General features: G+C 51.0%; 1 protein-coding gene across 1 annotated transcript; it reads right to left on the reverse strand.

The window, feature by feature from the left end:
* Positions 1–19377: 19377 nt before the first annotated feature.
* On the reverse strand, positions 19378–20263 carry LOC120693275. The gene has a single exon (XM_039976688.1). The coding sequence runs from the start codon at positions 20242–20244 to the stop codon at positions 19615–19617; it is 630 nt and encodes a 209-aa protein (XP_039832622.1). The 5' UTR covers positions 20245–20263; the 3' UTR covers positions 19378–19614.
* Between the last annotated feature and the right edge of the window lie 746 nt (positions 20264–21009).

The raw sequence follows: 21009 nt of genomic DNA on the forward strand, positions 1-21009 counted from the left end.
TTATGCCTCAATAAGAAAAATCGATGAATCATCCCAAGAGTTATTTAGTTTGATATATATACAACTTTTTTGAGGTATTTCCTGATAGAATAAAATGTATTAATGATCCTTAAACTTGGCTCGGGGTGTCATCTCGGTCCCCAAACTTCTAAAATGCACATTTAGATCCGTAAACTTGCTAATCATATCACATGAGGTCCAAATCATAGGTGTTTAAGCTAAATTGAGAGTTATTTAATATATTTAAATAAAATATTATATACACACAAAAATAATTCATAACAATTTACCTATATAAATATATTCAAGTACAAAAGATCTACATAAAAAATTATAAAACAAGAAATTGGTATGATCAAATTTGTAAAAAAATCAAAATAAAAAGGACAAATTTTGGAGGAAATATTAGAAAAGAAAATATTCAGCATAAAGTTTTGAAATAAAAATTTAGAAAAAATAGAAAATATAAGAGTTGAGCAGAAAATTTCAAAAATAAATTTTGGACCCACATGTAAGGTCTGCATAAGTTGAAACACTTTCACTTTATAATTCGAAAATAATGATTTGGACTTCATGTGATACAATTAGGAAGTTTGAGGATTTGAATGTGCATTTTCAGGACCGGCAATATATTTCACTCTTAATATATATATATATATATATATATATATATATATATATATATATATATTGGGTAGCATACAGCATAGGGATCATGGATTAAACCCATGAAAAAGGCAACAACAAAAAATCATCTTGCACGCAGTCAGTGAGAATGGACTTGCTTGGTCCTGCCAGCTAGCTAGCCCAGTGTGGCAGATGAACATGCATGGATCGTCGGAAGCGAGTAGCTAGGCCGTTGATCATCGGAATCTCCACCACCATATATAGAACGAGAGTTTTTCAATAAATGATGCATCGTCGTCGCCCCCCCTGGCGCCGCGCGCCCCCAGTAGTTCCACTTGCATGCATATGCGTTGGTCATCCACATCGGCCGCGGCATGCGCAGCCACGAAATAGATCCCCAAATCGTGGCCACATCTTTTAATTTGCCGGGCTGAGAGCTAGCGGCCGAGAAGCTAGCTAGGTGGGGCATGTGGCTGCTGCCCGGCGTCCTCCCCCACAGGCCAACTAGCTCACAGATCTCTATCCGTACCCGTATCTGCGCGTGCATGCAGTAGCCGCCATCGTCTCGGTGCAGCCAGGATAATAAGCGGCGGCTACGCGAGAGCGAGACCACCCGTTGCTAGCTCGCATTGCTAGCAGCTTGGGGCCTTGGGGATTCACATCAGATCACATGCCATGGCCGTGCGGGAGGAGACGTGGCTAGCCAGGTGGCATGCAGTCCCTCTTGCTTACTCATAACCCATCTCTTGGGGAATAGATAGATGGACCATCTCGATCGGGTTGATGGCGCTGTGCCTTCCGGACCCCCAGCCCCCAGGGCAGCGCAGTGGGGTGCATTGCATTTGCAGGCAGGCAGCGGACCTAACCTCCTCCCAAATGATTGCTATCGTTTCAGCTGGCCTAGCTGAGGAATGTTGCGTACTCTATCCTGCCTGTGATGAGTGAATTGTCAACCGTGCGGTGTGATCGTGCGCTTGGTCTTTGGATTGCAGGTACACGGGCGTCGAGTGTCGACGGAGAGCTGCCGTGGAGGAGCTCAGGCCGGGCGGCAGCTGTGGCGTCCACTCCTGGATCGAGGGCGCGAGCGACGACGGAAGGCGAGTTTCTTGGTTTGACCCACAAAACCAAGGAGGCGGACGGCGGTTGATGACGCCAAGTCGTGGAGGCATGGGCGTCGGTCTCGGGAATGACGGAGGCGACGGGCGTCGACGGCGTCTAGGGCCTCGTTGCGGGCGAGGAGGTGACGGGCGTCGGGCGGCGTCTAGGGCCGTCAGAAGGCCGAGGCGGGAACGGCGTCTAGGGCCACGGCGTTTAGGCGGGAATCTTCCCGCGCGTGGAGTTTTGGCGGTTTTCTCAAAACCGGCCGTCTATCCGGTTTTCGCGGACCTTCCAAAACCGCGGACCAGATCTTCATCAAGATGGCGGCATCGTGGAGAAGACTTCGCTTCGAAGAAAGAACCTCAGCCGTCAGATGAGATCGTGTACAGGGGGTGCTGCAGGCCAACCGGTCTGACCGGTCCCTGGCATCGGTCTGACCGGTCTAACCAACCGGTCTGACCGGTCCAGTGTACCGATCTGACCGGTCCCGCGGGTATAAATACCCCTTCACTTGTATTAGGTTAGAGCTGCTTTTGTAACTTGTCCGTGAATTACTCTTTCTCCCAGGTCACCGCCCCTGTGTCTCTTTACCCCCGTTCTTCTCTTTAGAGTAGATTTTGTACATGGATTGTTGAGACCTCGTGTTGGATTTGATTGGGAAAGGAGGTCCTATCCTCCTTGTGCCCTCTGGGCTTTTTGAATCAATCCAATCCCCTCGTGTTTGTGTCCTTGTGTGATGGATCTTGATTTCGTTTTTGGTGCACAAGATTGCGAGGATTCTACGGGCTCTTTGTTGTGATTCCCGTACTTCTAGTTCTATCCCAAACCCTCTGGAATCACGAGCTCTTTCGAATTTAGATTTATTGAGGTCTTGAGAAAACCCCACTCCTTTTGATCTCATCCTGAAATTCTCTTGCTATGAAGATCTTTAGGAAGAGATCCCTTGTGGATATGTTCACAGGGTAGGTACGAAGCTTTCCTCTAAGTTTCATCAGATTTGGACTTGATTTGCTCGAGATTCGTGGTTTGAAGACTTGTTCACGAGTTTTTCTAGGTGCCGACCGGTCAGACCGGACAGCAAGACCGGTCAGACCGGTCTAGCCGTGTTCAGGCCCCGACCGGTCAGACCGGTCCGTTGCACCGGTCAGACCGGTCCAGGCAGACAGGACTGCTGTTTTCCCGATTCGATTCCGATTTGCTTCTGAGTCTTTGCTCACCGTTCTAGGCCTTTTGTGTTGGTTTAGCTTTTCAATAGCTATTCCAAATTTTGGTCAGAACGCTTGAGGGCTTGGGTGATTTTTGGATATAGGTTGACGGATTGAATTTCTGAAGAAATTTAGATCGGCTCCCATTCACCCCCCCTCTGGTCGCCGGTTTCGGTCCCTCAATTGGTATCAGAGCTTGGTTGAGGTTTTCAGTACCTTAACCGGTTCGAAAACCATTTGGCGACCATGGTGAGTCTTGGGAAGATTCCGGTGTTTTCCGGCGAGGACTATGCCTACTGGAAGGTTCGCATGAGAGCCTTCTTGCAGAGCATGGGAGCCGAGGTCTGGGATATTACCAAGAACCAGGCTTACATGGTACTTGCCGCTCGGGTCACTCCTCTTTAAGTGACTGAGCACGAGGCTAATGCCAAGGCTGTCAATGCCTTGTTCGCTGGCGTTTCTCGTGCAGAGTTCTCACACGTCCAGGGTTTTCAGGAAGCCCACAAGATTTGGACGTGTCTTGAGAACTGCCACGAGGACACACCTCATGTGAAGGCCAGACTGTTCGAGACTTACCGGCGTGAATACGAGAACTTCACACAGGAGTCGGGTGAGAGCATTGACTTGATGTTCAGTCGTTTTCAGTCGTTTGTGAACAAAGTCAATGCGAACAGATCTGCTGATGCCCTTCAGTACACAGAGCACGAGAAGGCCCTCAAGTTGCTCTACGCACTTGACCGCTCTGTGTGGGATCTCAAGGTGAACACCATCATTGAGTCTGCTGGCTATGAGACTCTGACGGTGAACGAGCTTTTCAGCAAGCTCAAGGTCATAGAGGTGGATAACTAGACACGAGCCAAGCTCAATGGTGCCCCTCCTTCCAAGAGCATCGCTCTTGTGACTGGCCCAGGTGGATCGAGCTCTAACGCTAACTCTGCTCTTGGCTTTTCTCTTGCCTCTTTGCCTTCTGTTACAGATGAGCAGCTGGAGACGTTGGGCGACGACGACTTGTGCCTCCTCATCAGCAAGTTCCAGCACATCTACCACAACAGGCAGAGGAAGAAGAACCCCGGGTGCTACAACTGCGGCGATTTGAACCACTTCATCGCCGATTGCCCCAAGAAGTCCGGCGGTGGCCAGAACAACCACTTCGACTACTACCGCCACCGCGACCGCGGCGAGGGAGGCTCCAACAAGGAGCGTCGGCGCCACAAGCACTGCAGTCGTGACCGGGGAGGACGCTTCGACAAAGAGTCGCTCAAGAAGCACTTCCAGTACAAGGCCAAGAAGCGGGAGAAGGCCTTTCTGGCGCAGCTCAGCGACCTCGACAAGAGCTCCGACACCGACCGCTCTTCTTCACCGACCTCTGACGACGATGACAAGAAGAAGAAGTGGGACAAGGAAGCCACCGGCTTCATCGGCCTGTGATTGGCGGCTAGTCGGCGAAAGGGTTTCTGCACCATGGCGGGCGAAGCCGATGGTGCTCGTGCGTCTTTAGGTGGACATGCTACACCGACGCACGCCGACTCTTCTCCTGGATCTGAGAGCGATTCAAAGGTAAACTCCACAATCGACCTGCTTGATACAGAGGTTAGGGAGTTGTACGCCGCTCTCGACAACCAGAAGAGGCTGCTTAAGGAAGCAGCTAGAGAGCGTAGAAAGATTAGGGCTGAGGTGGCTTGTGCTAGGGAGAAATCTAGTGAGGATGAGTGCGCTGGCTGCATATCTCACATGAATGATCTTGTTGCTCTCCGTGCCAAGCATGATGAGAACGTCGCGAACTTAGATGTTGCTAAGACTTCGCTTGCTGACATGTCTCATGAGCCCGCTAAGGCCAAGCATGAACTAGAACTGGTTAAGGACGCTCCAATTGTTAGCGATGTGCTTGAATGCGATGAGTGTCCTATCTTTAAGTCCGATCTAGCTTCGTTGCAGTCCAAGTTTGCTACTGTTGTGTGCGAGCTAGAGGAGTTTAGGTCTAGACCTGTTCTGCTTGGTGCTTGTAAGCTTTGTCCGACGCTTAGGTCGGAGCTAGATGAGAAGAACACTTTGATCAAGTCTTTTGGGAAGACTAAGGTCATAGAGTCTAGCCCACCTATTGACTGCTCTATTTGCCCTGGTTTGATTGCTGATCTGGATAGTCTTGCGGTAGAGAAAGCCAACTTAGAGAATGAGAATACCTATCTTAGGGCGATTCTGAGTTGGGTTTCTAGCAGTGAGCCGCAGTTGGGCATGATGATTAAGCAGTTCAAGCGTGGTGATGGGTTTGGGGTCGATTACACATACACGAAGTCAGACTTTGACAGGTTGTATGGTAAGATTGGCAAGGCTACTGGAAACACTGCTAGCACGAGCACGCAGCCTTCACTTGTTGACCCCGTGGATGGTGTGCTGAAAGAACCACAAAAAGCACCTCCACAGAAGCAGGTTTGGGTTCCAAAGCCCAATGAGCTGAGGAATCCCCTCGACACGCTCCCTGCTGCCGCAACCCAGGTTGCCCAGAAGAAGGGGGCTGCTCCTCCCCGTCCGCAGGCTAGGCCTCCACCTTCCAAGCGTGAGGTGAGGTACCACTGCGAGTACTGTGACAGGAAAGGTCACCTGGAGGAGTTTTGCTTCAGAAGGAAGCGGGCTGTGAGGCGTGAGCAGGAGAGACGGAACGCGGACATGTACTCTGCTCGGGTGCATGGTCCTCCTCGGCGTGGTATTAGGCAAGATGCTAGGGCGCGCCGTGTAGGTGGAGGTCAGGGAGACGGTGGTGCTTACCGTGCTCCAGCGGGTGGTCGCTTTGCTTGTCGTGCTCCTGGTCATTTTCAGTACGGCTATGGACCACGGGACCGAGGTTTTGGAAGAGGTTTCGAGGCACCACACTTTCCTCGCGGTGGTGTTCGTCAGTCACGCGGTAGACGGGACGGGGGATACACTTTGCCTGTTTTTGCTAACCCTTCTCTAGAGCAAATGGCTCGACACTGGTTTGCTTCTCACTTTGCTAACCCCAGTGTTGAGACATTTGCTCACCCTTTGTCTCACTACTGATGTGCAGGTCGGAGGCTTGGAGAACAGGTGGATCATGGACTCCGGTTGTTCGCGCCACATGACCGGAAATAACAAATGGTTCTCTAGCCTCACCCCGATGTGCTCAAAGGAGTACATTGTGTTCGGGGATAATGGAAGAGGAAAGGTACGTGGATTTGGCGCTGTTCGAGTATCTGATCGCTTTACCCTGAGAGAGGTTGCTTTGGTTTCGAATCTTGGGTTCAATTTGCTTTCTGTTTCGCAACTTCTTGATGAGGGGTTTGAGGTTCGCTTCAAGGAGGGTTGTTCGTGTGTTTTGGATTCCAGAGGAGATTTGGTTTGCCGGATTACACCTCGCGATCGGGTTTTCTTGGTTGACTTCTCTGGAACTCCTCTTGGCCCTTCTCATTGCTTGTTGGCTGGTCCTTCTTCTGATTTGTGGAAGTGGCATAGGAGACTTGGACATTTGAGCTTCGATTTGTTGACGAGACTTAGCTCACTTGGCCTAATCCGAGGATTGCCCAAATTGAAGTTTGACAAGGACCTTGTTTGCCATCCGTGTCGCCACGGGAAGATGATTGCTACTTCACATCCACCTGTTAATCAGGTGATGATCGCTCACCCTGGAGAGTTGCTACACATGGACACAGTTGGTCCTTCTAGGGCGATGTCTGTTGGTGGGAAGTGGTACGTTCTTGTGATCGTGGATGATTTTTCTCACTATTCTTGGGTTTTTTTCATGAGAACCAAGGATGAGGCTTTCGAGTTTGTTCGAGACTTGATCTTGAGGTTGAAAAACGAGCTACCCTAGGCCATGCGAGCGATTCGCAGTGATAATGGCACAAAATTCAAAAATGCTCGTTTTGACGCCTTTTGCAGTAATCAAGGGCTTGAACACCAGTATTCTTCTCCTTACACTCCACAGCAGAATGGAGTTGTAGAGCGGAAGAATCGGACGCTGGTTGAGATGGCAAGGACGATGCTCGATGAGCATAGGACTCCTCGCAAATACTGGGCTGAGGCGGTTAACACTGCTTGTTACGTGTCCAACCGCATTTTCTTGTGTGCTTTCATGCACAGGACTTCTTATGAGTTGCATTTTGGACGCCAGCCCCGTGTTGACCATCTCAGAGTTTTCGGTTGCCAGTGCTTTGTGCTGAAAGATGGAAATCTTGATAAATTTGAGTCTCGCTCGTCTGACGGCATTTTTCTCGGTTATGCTTCTCACTCTAGAGCATATTGTGTGCTGATTATTGATACTAACATCGTCAGAGAGACTTGTGAAGTCACTTTCGACGAGACTGCACCGTGCAATTCTTCTGTCTTCGAAATAAGGCTCGTCTTGTTGCCCAGGGGTTTTGCCAAAAAGAAGGGATTGATTTTGAGGAAACTTTTGCCCCAGTTGCTCGTTTGGAAGCTATTCGAATCTTTCTTGCATTTGCTGCTTCCAAGGGTTTTAAAGTTTTCCAAATGGACGTTAAATCTGCCTTCTTGAATGGTTTTATCGAAGAAGAGGTGTATGTGAAACAACCCCTTGTTTTCGAAAATCCCAAGTTTCCAAACCGTGTTTATAAACTTCGAAAAGCTCTTTACGGTATGAAACAGGCACCTAGAGCTTGGTATGATAGATTGAAAACATTTTTGCTGGCTCAGGGCTTTAAAATGGGATGTGTGGATAAAACTTTGTTCCTCATGCGGTCTGACACTGATTTTCTATTAGTTCAGATATACGTGGATGATATTATCTTTGGTGGCTCTTCTCACGCTCTTGTCTCCAAGTTTTCTGAGCAGATGTCCAGGGAGTTCGAGATGAGCATGATGGGTGAACTGCAGTTCTTCCTCAGGCTGCAGATCAAGCAAACTCCTCAGGGCACATTCGTCCATCAAGCCAAGTACACCAGGGATTTGCTGCGGAAGTTCGACATGAGTGACTTGTCACCTCAGCCGACTCCGATCAGCACTTCGACGGCGCTTGATGAGGACTTGGACGGCGAGGCGGTGGACCAGAAGGAGTACAGGAGCATGATCGGCTCGCTCCTGTACCTGATGGCAACCCGGCCGGACATTCAGTTCGGGGTCGGCCTTTGTGCGAGGTACCAGGCTTCTCCGCGCACCTCCCACAGGCAGGTGGTGAAACGCATCTTCAGGTATCTGAAATTCACCCCTGAATTTGGTCTTTGGTACTCTGCGGATTCTTCTCTGGTTTTGGTGGGCTTTTCTGATGCCGATTTCGGTGGGTGTCGGTTGGATCGCAAGTCGACATCCGGCACTTGTCAATTTCTCGGTACATCTTTGGTGTCTTGGTCCTCTCGCAAGCAGGCTTGTGTAGCGCTTTCTTCCACAGAAGCTGAGTATGTTGCCGCTGCTAGTTGTTGTTCCCAGATCCTATGGATGAGACAAACCTTGCAGGATTATGGACTGAGTTATGATAGGGTTCCCATTTTCATAGACAACATGTCTGCTATTAGCATTGCAAAGAACCATGTCCTACACTCCAGAACTAAGCACATAGATACCAGATTCCATTTCTTGTGATGATAACCATGAGAGAGGACACATAGACTTGATACATGTCCCTTCTGAGAGGCAAACTGCAGATATACTAACCAAACCGCTTGAGCATGACACCTTTGCTCGCTTGCGAGGGGAGCTTGGGGTTTGTTACCCCTTTTGATCGCTGACTTTTCTTTGGTTAGTTTTTGTAGGTCTTGTTTCCTCTTCTCTTTGTTTTCTAGGATTGGTAGTTGCATTGTGCATATGCATTGTACATGTTTGCATTTTACATTGTCTCACTTGCACTAGCATTCTTGTATACATTGCTATGATCTTCTAGTGCCTGCTAGTGTGAGTTGATAAATTTGATCATGTATAGCTTGCTCCACTGTGTATATGACATCATCTGAGTTAAGCTATTTTGATTTGAAAATCTGAAAACATGATCACCATGTCTTGGCTACTAGTATGTTAGGGCGTGTTGATATGCTTTGCTATCTTATTCATGTTAGTGTAGCTTTTCGTTCAGCAATTCATACTTAAAATGATCTAAATTTGATAAAATTGGTTGAACTGTTCTTGAAATGGATTGAAAAAAATCCATGTGGGATTGCTTGTCGCACTGATCGAGCTTTCGGGACGGCTCACTTTGCACTTATGAGAACCCGGGCAAGGCTGTGCATGACTAAAACGAGTGCTTTAAGCTTCTGATTGTCTTTTGGCATAAGCTTGGCCTCGTTGCTAAGTAAAGCATGACAAGCTTTCAACCCCTGGCATTAAGAATTGATTGATATAATTTGTTTGAAAAATGAATGTTTTGCAACATGCTTTTGGCTGGTTTGGCTCACCTGTTTGAGTATGATTAGCACTGTTTTCCACTCCCTACTTGTTAGTGCTAGATCATGGGTGATACTTTTATTTCTCCTAAACTGAACTTGCCTAGCTCTAGACTGATTTGATATACCCCATTGGGCTAGATGCAGGTCTTGTTTATGGATGCACACGTGCTTGTGACTAAATGTTGCTCATATCAGTGTATCCCTGAATGCTTTCACTTACACCTCCTGCATTGCATTCATTGCATAGCATCTGTTCAGGGGGAGTTTCAGCTTCAGGGGGAGCTTTAGGTCTTTTTAGACTTGATGTGTGCATGTGCCAACAAGGGGGAGAATTTGGGAGAAGTGATCGAACAAGGGGGAGACTTGTTTGATTTTTGAAAAACTTGTTGTGCACAGGACTTTGAGAGTGCATCATTTTGGGAGAGTTGCACTTGTGAGAGGGAAAAACTTTGGTTTGGGAGTATCCGCTTTGTTTCTGGCTCCTGGTTTTCTTCGTTTTCCTTCCACTTCCAGCATGACTGCGTCAAGCATTACCTCTGTCTTTGAGGAGTCATGTTTTGGCTTTTGATCGATTGCGTCGAGCCGTTGCCCTTGTCTTAGGGAATCGATCTGTGCTTGAGTAAGTGACTGTTCTTGCCTCTCTGAGTTTTTTGTCACTTGCTTGAGTTCTTCACTTTCTTGCTTATCGTTTTATCACTTCTCTGCTTTCAGGTTGTGTGTTGACAATGCACTCATCAAGGGGGAGATTGAGGAATGTTCCGTACTCTATCCTGCCTGTGATGAGTGAATTGTCAACCGTGCGGTGTGATTGTGCGCTTGATCTTTGGATTGCAGGTACACGGGCGTCGAGTGTCGACGGAGAGCTGCCGTGGAGGAGCTCAGGCCGGGTGGCAGCTGTGGCATCCACTCCTGGATCGAGGGCGCAAACGACGACAAAAGGCGGGTTTCTTGGTTTGCGCCACAAAACCAAGGAGGCGGACAACGGTTGATGACGCCAAGTCGTGGAGGCACGGGCATCGGTCTCGGGACTGACGGAGGCGACGGGCGTCGACGGTGTCTAGGGCTCGCAGCGGGCGAGGAGGCGACGGGCGTCGGGCGGCGTCTAGGGCCGTCAGAAGGCCGAGGCGGGAACGGCGTCTAGGGCCACGGCGTTTAGGCGGGAATCTTCCCGCGCGTGGAGTTTTGGCGGTTTTCTCAAAACCGGCCGTCTATCCGGTTTTCGCGGACCTTCCAAAACCGCGGACCAGATTTTCATCAAGATGGCGGCATCGTGGAGAAGACTTCGCTCCGAAGAAAGAACCTCAGCAGTCAGATGAGATCGTGTACAGGGGGTGCTGCAGGCCAACCGGTCTGACCGGTCCAGTGTACCGGTCTGACCGGTCCCGCGGGTATAAATATCTCTTCACTTGTATTAGGTTAGAGCGGCTTTTGTAACTTGTCCGTGAATTGCTCTTTCTCCTAGGTCACCGCCCATGTGTCTCTCTCCCCCCGTTCTTCTCTTTAGAGTAGATTTTGTCCATGGATTGTTGAGACCTCGTGTTGGATTTGATTGGGAAAGGAGGCCCTATCCTCCTTGTGCCCTCTGGGATTTTTGAATCAATCCAATCCCCTCGTGTTTGTGTCCTTGTGTGATGGATCTTGATTTTGTTTTTGGTGCACAAGATTGCGAGGATTCTACGGGCTCTTTGTTGTGATTCCCGTGCTTCTAGTCCTATCCCAAACCCTCTGGAATCACGAGCTCTTTCGAATTTGGATTTCTTGAGGTCTTGAGAAAACCCCACCCCTTTTGATCTCATCCCGAAATTCTCTTGCTATGAAGATCTTTAGGGAGAGATCCCTTGTGGATACGTTCACGGGGTAGGTACGAAGCTTTCCTCCAAGTTTCATCAGATTTGGATTTGATTTGCTCGAGATTCGTGGTTTGAAAACTTGTTCACGAGTTTTTCTGGGTGCCGACCGGACAGCAAGACCGGTCAGTCCAGTCTAGCCGTGTTCAGGCCCCGACCGGTCAGACCGGTCCGTTGCACCGGTTAGACCGGTCCAAGCAGACAGGACTGCTGTTTTCCCGATTCGATTCCGATTTGCTTCTGAGTCTTTGCTCACCGTTCTAGGCCTTTTGTGTTGGTTTAGCTTTTCAATAGCTATTCCAAATTTTGGTCAGAACGCTTGAGGGTTTGAGTGATTTTGGGATATAGGCCGACGGATTGAATTTCTGAAGAAATTTAGATCGGCTCCCATTCACCCCCTCTAGTCGCCGGTTTCGGTCCCTCACTAGCTACGCAGTAGTATCACTAGTTTTATACTCGTAGTATATGCGTGTATGCCCAAGATAGAAAATGTCTGCTTCAATCCCGGCCAGCTGCGCGGATCCAATCAAGACAGCTCGGTCCTCAGAGTACATGTCTGAATGATTGTGAAAAAGGTCATGTCAGGCGCTTCAAGAACAGTTGAGTTCGTTTGGGGGGGGGGGGGGGTTGGGGGTTATTACAAGGAATGTAAACGAAATTGTTGATATCGTAATTGTTTTCATAATTTTGTTCGAATACGGATAATTCTAGTTTTTGCCGGATAATATTGCAATGGATGTCGGCGTCATAAAAATATAACTTTTGAGTATTCGGATAGGATCAGTTACGAATATTGAATACTCGAAATCGGATACGGACAGATAAAAATTCTTCCAGACCGGATCGAATTCGAATACAGTCGGAAAATATCCGTACCATTTACATCTCTAGTTATTCCCATCTGAATCAGGAAAAACCGATGGATCAGGATCACCCGTTGAAGTGCAGCAGAGAGCAGACTCACATGCTTGTCGCCGTCTTGCCATGATTTGGGACCATGGATGTTGGATCTCTGCGTGCCGCGCGTGTTCTTCCCAACATTATCCTAATTCCAAGCTGAGATATTCAAAAGTTATATAAAAAAAGGAGGCAGCTCAGAAGCAGCAGATGAATGATTAGGTGGTCTACTCTGAATAGTTCCATATCCTATTTCCAAACTATGATTTCAGGTTTTTTGGATGTTTTTTTATTCCAACTCCTCCCCTTATTAGTAGCGATTGCAAGCAAGCCCCCACCAATGTCTTTCCTCCTGTTCGGGACCTGTTTGGATAAAAGGGTTGCTTTTAAGAATCTTGTGGTATTTGTGGCGTCTAGCTTCAAAAGATCTCTGTTCCTTTTTGTTCATTTCAGAGGGAAAATCTTACTACTCCCGAGGTCTCGTAGTACAGCTACTTTTTTGTACTAAGTCAAAAAAAGATTTATTTTCGACTTGAACAGCAAAAAGAATCAATAGACATTGACATTGGTCTTTCCAATTTGACATAAATTATTTTTAAACATATTGTTGGTCATAGATAATAAAAACGTAAGACTTTGGACAAATCTAAAAGTAGGTAGTATTCGGAATGGCCCAATCCACAAGCTCAGACCGAGAATTTAGTAAGTGAATTTAGCCTTGATCAAGTATCCAAACAAAGTCTAGTGCAAGTAAAATAGGACACGTGAACAATCTACATGTCGTTTCATGCATGTAATGGCGCACGATTTTATGATATGGAAGAGAGGCAAGGTGAAATGAAAGAGATCAAATTTTGTGAAACAACCACTCCGTGGGCTAAATCATGATACTACTCCATACTGTTGTACGAGTTATTGTTGTCATGCAAGTCGTAATCCATGTCAACATATAACATCGTACACAAATGATACTAACTGTTTTTTTTTTTTGCTTAATGTTGTGTCGCGGCTCTAGAAGGAGGGCCACAGCTGGGTGGCGTAGTGGACCCGCCTAATCCCAGAGGGTAGTTACTCGGGGAAGCGCAAGCGATTGGTCAGATCTACTCATAAAGCATGAACACAAGAACACTCGGGGATTTAGAGTGGTTCGGACTGCCGGAGCATAATACCGTACGTCCACTGTGTGTTGTCTTGCCCTTGTGTCCGTGGATGAGTTTATCTCCTGCCTCTAAATCATTTTCCGACCTGAGTCCTTCTCTAACGGGCGTCTCCCTTTTATAGCGCAAGAAAGACGCGTACACAGGCGTTGGACCCCGACAGGTGGGCCCAACAAGGATGTATAGTATACCACAAAAAAGACATTAATGGTGCTACAGTGGTTGAGAATCTCTCCCCGGATACGCTTCATCGCTCTGCAGACTCTCTGACCGAGGGGGTGTTCACTTGTCCCATCGGCGAGGCGCCCGTTGAGGCAGTGTAGGTTGCGGCGTAGACTGTTGGGTCTACCGTGTAGGCGTCATGATGGCAAAGCCGAGCTGTCGTGTCTAACTGGCTTAGTAGACTGACGCGCGTGGCGTGGGCGGCGCCAGCGGCTGCACTGTGCGCCTTGTTAACGCGCGATCAACAGTACAGCTTGGCAAAAGTCGACTCGAGCTCTGCTGTGACAGAGTGCACTTACGTCTCCCGCATTGAATGCGGTAGGTGGGCGAGTCTTCCAGTGAAGCCTCATGACCGTGCGTGTGCCCGTACCTGTGGACACGTGGCGGCTCTGGACCAGCCTCAGGCGGGGAGTTGGTTCCCTCCCGGCTGAGGGGTCCGGATAGTATATGAGGGTTCGGGCCCCCGAGGGGGGTCCGGGAGGCCGTAGGAGGATCCGGGGCTCCGTGGGAGGTCCGGGGCTCCGTGAGAGGTCCGGGGGGCCCCCTGCTGTTTGGACTGAGCGCTCCCTTCTCCGGGGCACGTGGCGTCACCGGACCCTTCCCAAGCAAGGAATGGGTCCGGGGCCGTTGGCCGGGTGAGAAGGGCTCCGGACCACGGGGGTCCGGCTGCTTAGGTCGCCAGCGCGTAGTCAAGGATAACTACGAGGCTCTTACCTAGACACAGCAAGAAGGGGTACCCTAGTCCAGAGGTACGGACAGTGGCCCTCGGGCCCACCTCGGGGGAGGTACAAACCCGCAGGTGGGGCCATTATCGTGATGTGTTATGGCGCAACTTGGCTGTGTTGGCATGCTCATGTCGCGAGCGGGTGCTCCGAACCACATAAAGGCCGGAGCACTTGTTGCCAGGTTCAGGTACTAGAGCGCTCTCCGCAGGGCGGTGAAGGAGCAAGCTTAGGGTACGGAACCAAGCTAAGCGGCTGCACGGACCTCGAACTGCCCAGGGAGCGAGCACCACTTCCCCGTACCCGGCTCCAGGCGACCATGGCGAGCGGTCTCCGCCGGAGCGGGCCACCGGAGTGGATTTGAGCGACCGTGGCGGGCGGTCTCCGCCGGAGCGGGCCACCGGAGTGGACTTGAGCGACCGTGGCGAGCGATCTCCGCCGGAGCGGGCCACCGGAGTGGACTTTGAGCGACCGTGGCGAGCGATCTCCGCCGGAGCGGGCCACCGGAGTGGACTTTGAGCGACCGTGGCGAGCGATCTCCGCCGGAGCGGGCCACCGGAGTGGACTTTGAGCGACCGTGGCGAGCAATCTCCGCCGAAGCGGGCCACCCGAGTGGACTTTGAGCGACCGTGGCGAGCGGTATCCGCCGGAGCGGGCCACCGGAGTGAACTTTGAGCGACCGTGGCGAGCGGTCTCCGCCGGAGCGGGCCACCAGAGTGGACTTGAGCGACCGTGGCGAGCGGTCTCCGCCGGAGCGAGCCACCAGAGTGGACTTTCAGCGACCGTGGTGAGCGGTCTCCGCCGGAGCGGGCCACCGGAGTGGACTTTGAGCGACCATGGCGAGCGGTCTCCGCCGGAGTGGGCCACCAGAGTGGACTTTGAATTGTCGCCATCGATCCACCGAGATACGTTACCGGACCTTGAGGTGGGACATAGGAAACCACGCCTTATACTAGAAAGGAGTCCGGACCTCTAGACACGCCAGCCTCGGATACTAGGGTACTCGTAACAGGGCAGTGAAGTGCGTAGGCTTAGGGTACATTACCAGGCAAAGCGGATACGCAGAACTCCTCCACCCCAGGATACAAGCACCACTTCTCCGGAGCAGGTCCCTAGGAGTTCGGACCGCCTTCCAGCTAGAAGGGGTGTCCCAACCTGACCACAAGCCAGCAACTCAATTTGGATCGTTAGCAACAAAAGAAAAAACTCCGTACGGGAGAAGGAAATAGTCAAGTCGAAACGGATGAGCGCAATTAGTTAAGGTAAAGATAAGACTGAGAAGGCAAATCCCCTTTATCACTTGATTCATATGTGGTGTACCTCAGAGGTCGGGATTACGAGGTCGGACCTCTACCGCTCTGGACCACTTGCTGGTGTCGACTATTTGTGCGATGAAGTCAGAGGTCGGGTTTACAAGGGCGGACCTTTATCGCTCTGGACTGCACGTAGGCATCACGTTACTACAAAGGAGGAACTCTCTCAATTCTATCTAGGAGTAACCTACGGCTACCATTCGTAAGGCATGCACTTCCCGGCCGGAGTGGAACTGCCACCTTGGGGGTTCTTCTTGGTCATCGGAGGCGCAGGCATCCTGGATGTGCTTGTACAGCATCATCCAGCATCACCTCGAGAGCTTGCAGGGCTCTTCCCAGCACAAGAACTGTCCCACGCTCAGATAGCATGGGAACAAATTCTTTGGCTTTGAATGGGAGTGGCCCAGCCGTTGCCAGCTGCCGACGGAAGCCAGTCCGATGGCCGCTCTCAATGTGCTGAAGCCGGCTTGCCGCCCTGGCGCAGCGGAAGGACAGGTGCTCGTTTGGACGAGCACGGAGCGTGGAGAAGGGCGGTCATTCGCCGGCTCCCCCTCAGCGCTGGCACAGGGCCCCCGCGCCTAGCGGCGGAGGTCTAGGCCTGTCTGCAGCAGCATCGAGAGAGGCCTGAGACAGACGGGGGAGAAGGCGACCGTCAACTTCCCCCGAGCCATGACCATCGGCTCCAGACTCCATCTTGAGAGGAAGCCTTGAGCCGACGCCATGCCGCCATAGGGGAACCCTGGTGGTTGCTGGAGAGGAAATCTTGAGCCGACGCTAGGGTGTCGCAGGGTGACGTACAGTAGGCGTCGCCCCTGCGCGCCACTGTGCCGGCTCTGAGGTGTCGTAGTGGCGACGCACAGCAGGCGCCGCTGCCGTGCGCCACCGCACCGAGGGCACTGCCGCCTCGGTGTCGAGGCATGCGGCGTAGGTGACGTCGTGCCTCTCTTCATCTTCTCGTCATCGTTGCAGAGGATGGGCTCAAACTCAGAAGCCAGGAGGTGAGCGGAGATCTGGCCAACGCTTGCGCGATCCCGACGGACGGCGCCAGATGTCGCGGCTCTAGAAGGAGGGCCACAGCCGGGTGGCGTAGTGCACCCGCCTAATCTCAGAGGGTGGTTACTCGGGGAAGCGCAATCGATTCATCAGATCTACTCATGAAGCAAGAACACAAGAACACTCGGGAATTTAGAGTGGTTCGGGCCGCCAGAGTGTAATACCCTACGTCCACTGTGTGTTGTCTTGCCCTTGTGTGTGTGGATGAGTTTATCTCCTGCCTCTAAGTCCTTTTTCGACCTAAGTCCTTCTCTAACGGGCGTCTCCCTTTTATAGCGCAAGGAAGACGCGTACATAGGCGTTGGACCCCGACAGTTGGGCCCAATGAGGATGTATAGTATACCACGAAAAAAACATCAATGGTGCTACAGTGTTGAGAATCTCTCCCCGGATATGCTTCATCGCTCTGCAGACTCTCTGACCGAGGGGGTCTTCACTTGTCCCATCGGCGAGGTGCCCATTGAGGCAGTGTAGGTTGCGGCGTAGACTGTTGGGTCTACCGCGTAGGCGTCATGATGGCAAAGCCGAGCTGTCGTGTCTAACTGGTGTAGCAGACTGACGCGCGTGGCGTGGGCGGCGCCAGCGGCTGCACTGTGCGCCTTGGTAACGCGCGATCAACAGTACAACCTGGCAAAAGTCGCATCTGGTTCTGCTGTGGCAGAGCACACTTACGTCTCCCGCATTGAATGCGGTAGGTGGGCGAGTCTTCCAGTGAAGCCTCACGACCGTGCGCGTGCCAGTACCTGTGGACACGTGGCGGCTCCGGACCAGCCTCAGGCGGGGAGTTGGTCCCCTCCCCGCTGAGGGTCCGGATAGTATATGAGGGTCAGGGCCCCCGAAGGGGGTCCGGGACGCCGTAGAAGGATCCGGGGCTCCGTGGGAGGTCCAGGGCTTCGTGAGAGGTCCGGGGCCCCTGCTGTTTGGACTGAGCGCTCCCTTCTCCGAGGCACGTGGCATCACCGGACCCTTCCCAAGCAAGGAATGGGTCCGGGGCCGTTGGCCGGGTGAGAAGGGCTCCGGACCACGGGGGTCCGGCTGCTTAGGTCGCCAGCGCGTAGTCAAGGATAGCTACGAGGCTCTTGCCTAAACACAGCAAGAAGGGGCACCCTAGTCCAGGGGTACCGACATTGTGGGTTTAACCAGGGGCGAAGCCAGCCAATCAAGTCGCCGGGATCTTCTCTATTAGCACAACAGGATCAAATACAGTAGTGAACAGAACAGTATTTTACCACTGACTTTTGCAACATTCATCAGGTCCGGCAACCCCAATGGCACAATAAGCCAGCTCCGCGCCTCCACCCCTGGGTTTAACCAAAAGTAACTTGGAGCCGCGATACCTAGCCCTAGTTGATCCGAGCTAACGGTTTTGAAGCGCCGGCTTTACACAGCCACAGATCAGATCAGAGGCCAATACGATGCTTTGCCTTATTCGATTCCATGCAACTCATTCCACATATGGAAGGATGTTCTCGTCATGCCGTTTTGTTCTTTGTTCTTTGGCGGACGATATGTGTGGCTTCTGCTTCCTTCTGTCTTGGTTGCGTAAAGTTTCCTCACTACATCGAAAACTACGTACGTGCAGGTCCATTAAAAATCGCCGACAAATTACATGCCCAGGTAGAATATAATATATATTACTGTATGTTTTTAGCCTGCAAAATAAATGCACTTACCTTGAAGCTCAAACGTAACACCGCCTGGTAAGCATGGCTGTGTATGTTCTCGCTGTTTGCATGCAATTGCGGTTGTTTGAATTCGTATCCGGTTTACAAAAGGAAAAAGTCTGTGTTGCCTCCTTCAACTTTCACGAAAGTCCGATTTTCCTCCTTCAACTATAAAATTGGACATATGGCCTCCCCCAACTTATCAAAACCGGACAACTTTCCTCCCTAAGTGGTTTGAGACTGAGGTGGTAGTGGTTTTGACATTTTTTTATTTTTCATACGTGCAAGTTTAGAAGTAACAAAGTATCACCTAGAGAGCTCTCAAAATCATGATATTTCACAAAACGCTAAAACAGACCATGGATAACAGTACAACAAGATGTGCAAGATTTTGTTGAATAAAATTTAAATTGTTAAAATTTTGAAAGGAGGCATAATCAAAATTTTCCAAATTTTTATGGTACCTAAATGATTGGTATCTTTGTTTGGCACATGCTATCGTATATAGCATGTGCCAAACAAAGATACCACATCAACAAGGTTTAAAAGGATGCACAAATATAATGTTATCAAATTTTAGTAATTATTAGGGTACCTAAAAAATTAGAAAAAATGTGATTCTATGTCCATTTGAAATTCAACAATTTAAATTTCATTTAGCAAAATCTTGCACCTCTTATTGTAATGTTATCCATGCTCTATGGTTTAGCGTTTTGTGAAATATCATAATTTTTTTTATACTTTGTTACTTCTAAATTTGCACATATGAAAAATCCAAAAAAAATCAAAACCATTATCACCTCAGCCTCAAAACCAGTCAGGGAGGAAAGTTGACTGGTTTTGAAGAATTGGAGGAGGTCATACTGGTTTTGTAGTTGGAGGAGGAAAATTAGACTTTCGAGAAAGTTGGAGGAGGCAAAGTAGACTTTTTCTTTTAAAAAAAGACGTAGAAGCTAGAGGGGCCGAGAGGCCGGGCGTGTTGGGCTGGACCCTTGTCCAGTCTTGCCAGGCCTGATGGCCACCATGACGGCTACGAGTTCAAATGGGCTAGCATTATTCTTTTTCAAATATGTATCTTCTATATTCTACAGGATACAGGTGAGCCAACATTACAATTCTACAGTTTTCCAACTGCACTGGAATTTTTGGAATTATTTTTTTTGCGAATCCGTGCATTATGTTTTTTTTGCAAATATGTATTTCTTCTATGATGTACAAGATACAACTGGGCCAACATTTTCACACTATAGTTTGTTCAAGTGCAGGGGGGCTCCAGAAAAGATAATTCTACAGTTACCAACTGCACTGGAATTTTTGGAATTTCTGTTGCAAAATCATACTATTGACATTGTACCTTATTTATAAAATGATGAAAACTAGCAGGCCAAGAAATATTTGGCCCCGTCGCCCGTCTACCGAAGCAGCAGCGTGCCAAGCCAGCTGCCAGCCAGCGTCGTCGTCTTCATCAGTTGCCGTTGTTCCCCCAGTAGCTCTGACCGGCCGACGACGGGTCATCCCCCTCCGCCCCTTCGACGACAGCGGTATCTGACGCCTGCTTGGCCGGCTCGTCGTCGGCCGCCTCGCCGATCCCCGCCCCCGGCAGCCACCCCGCGGCCGAGGCCCCACTCCGCTTGGGGTTGAGCAGCGACGCCCACATGGCGAGCTGCTCCTGCCGGGTGGACGCCCCGTCGCCCGCGTACGACGGCCGCTGGCGACGACGACGCCGCTCCCCGTCGCGCACGGCCTCCTCCTCCTCCTCCCCCTCGGCAGCAGCAGCGCCGCCGCCCAGCTCGCCGGCTCCGGCTCCCGCCCCGAGCCCGACCCAGCTCGGCACCGGCTTGTGCGCCCAGTACGCCGGCGGCAGGTGGTGCGCGCCCGCGAACGGCAGCCACTTGCCCTCCGCGGCGGCCGCGCGCCGCTGGTGGTGGGCGGCAGCCGGCGCCAGCGCCAGCGCGGACGTCGCCGCCGCCGCGGGCAGCCGCCCCACCAGCAGCGGCCGGGCCGCGGCAGTGCAGGGCCCGGCGCCGTGGAGCGCGGCGAGGAGGTGCAGCGCCGCCGCGGCGGCGATCCGGCGGACGGAGGCGCGGTCGTCCATGACGGGTGCGCGAGCAGTAGGGCGCGCGGAGCGTTGTGGTCGAAGGATCAAGGATGGAGCGAGCTGTGGGTTTTATACGGCAAGATCGGGTGCTTGCACCTGGAAAGGTAGGAGGAGGCACCAGGCAGGCACGGACGGGTGCGTGCGTGATACTTGCCTCCCAGCTACTGGCGTCTTACTCTTACTGGCTAACTGCCGTTGACCGGCCCCACCCGCGGAGGAACGGGACGGAGAGTTAGGTTGGTCACGCCACCCGTCCAATTCGTCGTGACTTGGACCGCAACGGGCCGGCAGAGACCATTCCAACCGGATCGCTGCTCAGCCCAATAGCCCAGCTGGCGCGGATGGGCCATTCCGTTGGATCGGAGCCCATCCACCTTCCCAGGTGATCCAGCAACAAGTACCGAGTTAATCTCAAAAAAAAAAAAAAAACAAGTACCGAGTGATGTAAATAAGCCTTCATTGTCATGATCTGTTGTTGGGCCTTCTCAAATACTGTATTGAAGCCTACCGAGAGATGGAGCCCGCGCGTCATCGAGACGGACCAACCGCTGCGCTTCGACATTTTTTGCCGTCCGTCAATCATCATCTTACCTTCGCCTAGCTAGCTGCAACTGCAAGTGACAACTTACTAAGATAAACCCAAGCGAAAGCTCTCTAGAAAAGAAACAGGGCTCCCAATAATACACTCTCGCGGCGCTATGGCTCGATCTCAAAGCTTTTCCGGATTCTGGAAAAACAAATCAGCTGGCCCATTCCCGGACG

The sequence above is a fragment of the Panicum virgatum genome, chromosome 9N (assembly GCF_016808335.1).
Source record: "Panicum virgatum strain AP13 chromosome 9N, P.virgatum_v5, whole genome shotgun sequence".
Classification (NCBI taxonomy): domain Eukaryota; kingdom Viridiplantae; phylum Streptophyta; class Magnoliopsida; order Poales; family Poaceae; genus Panicum; species Panicum virgatum.

Excerpts from the sequence above, each read along its gene's own strand:
- LOC120693275 (XM_039976688.1), bottom strand. The coding sequence starts at position 20,244 with ATGGACGACCGCGCCTCCGTCCGCCGGATCGCCGCCGCGGCGGCGCTG.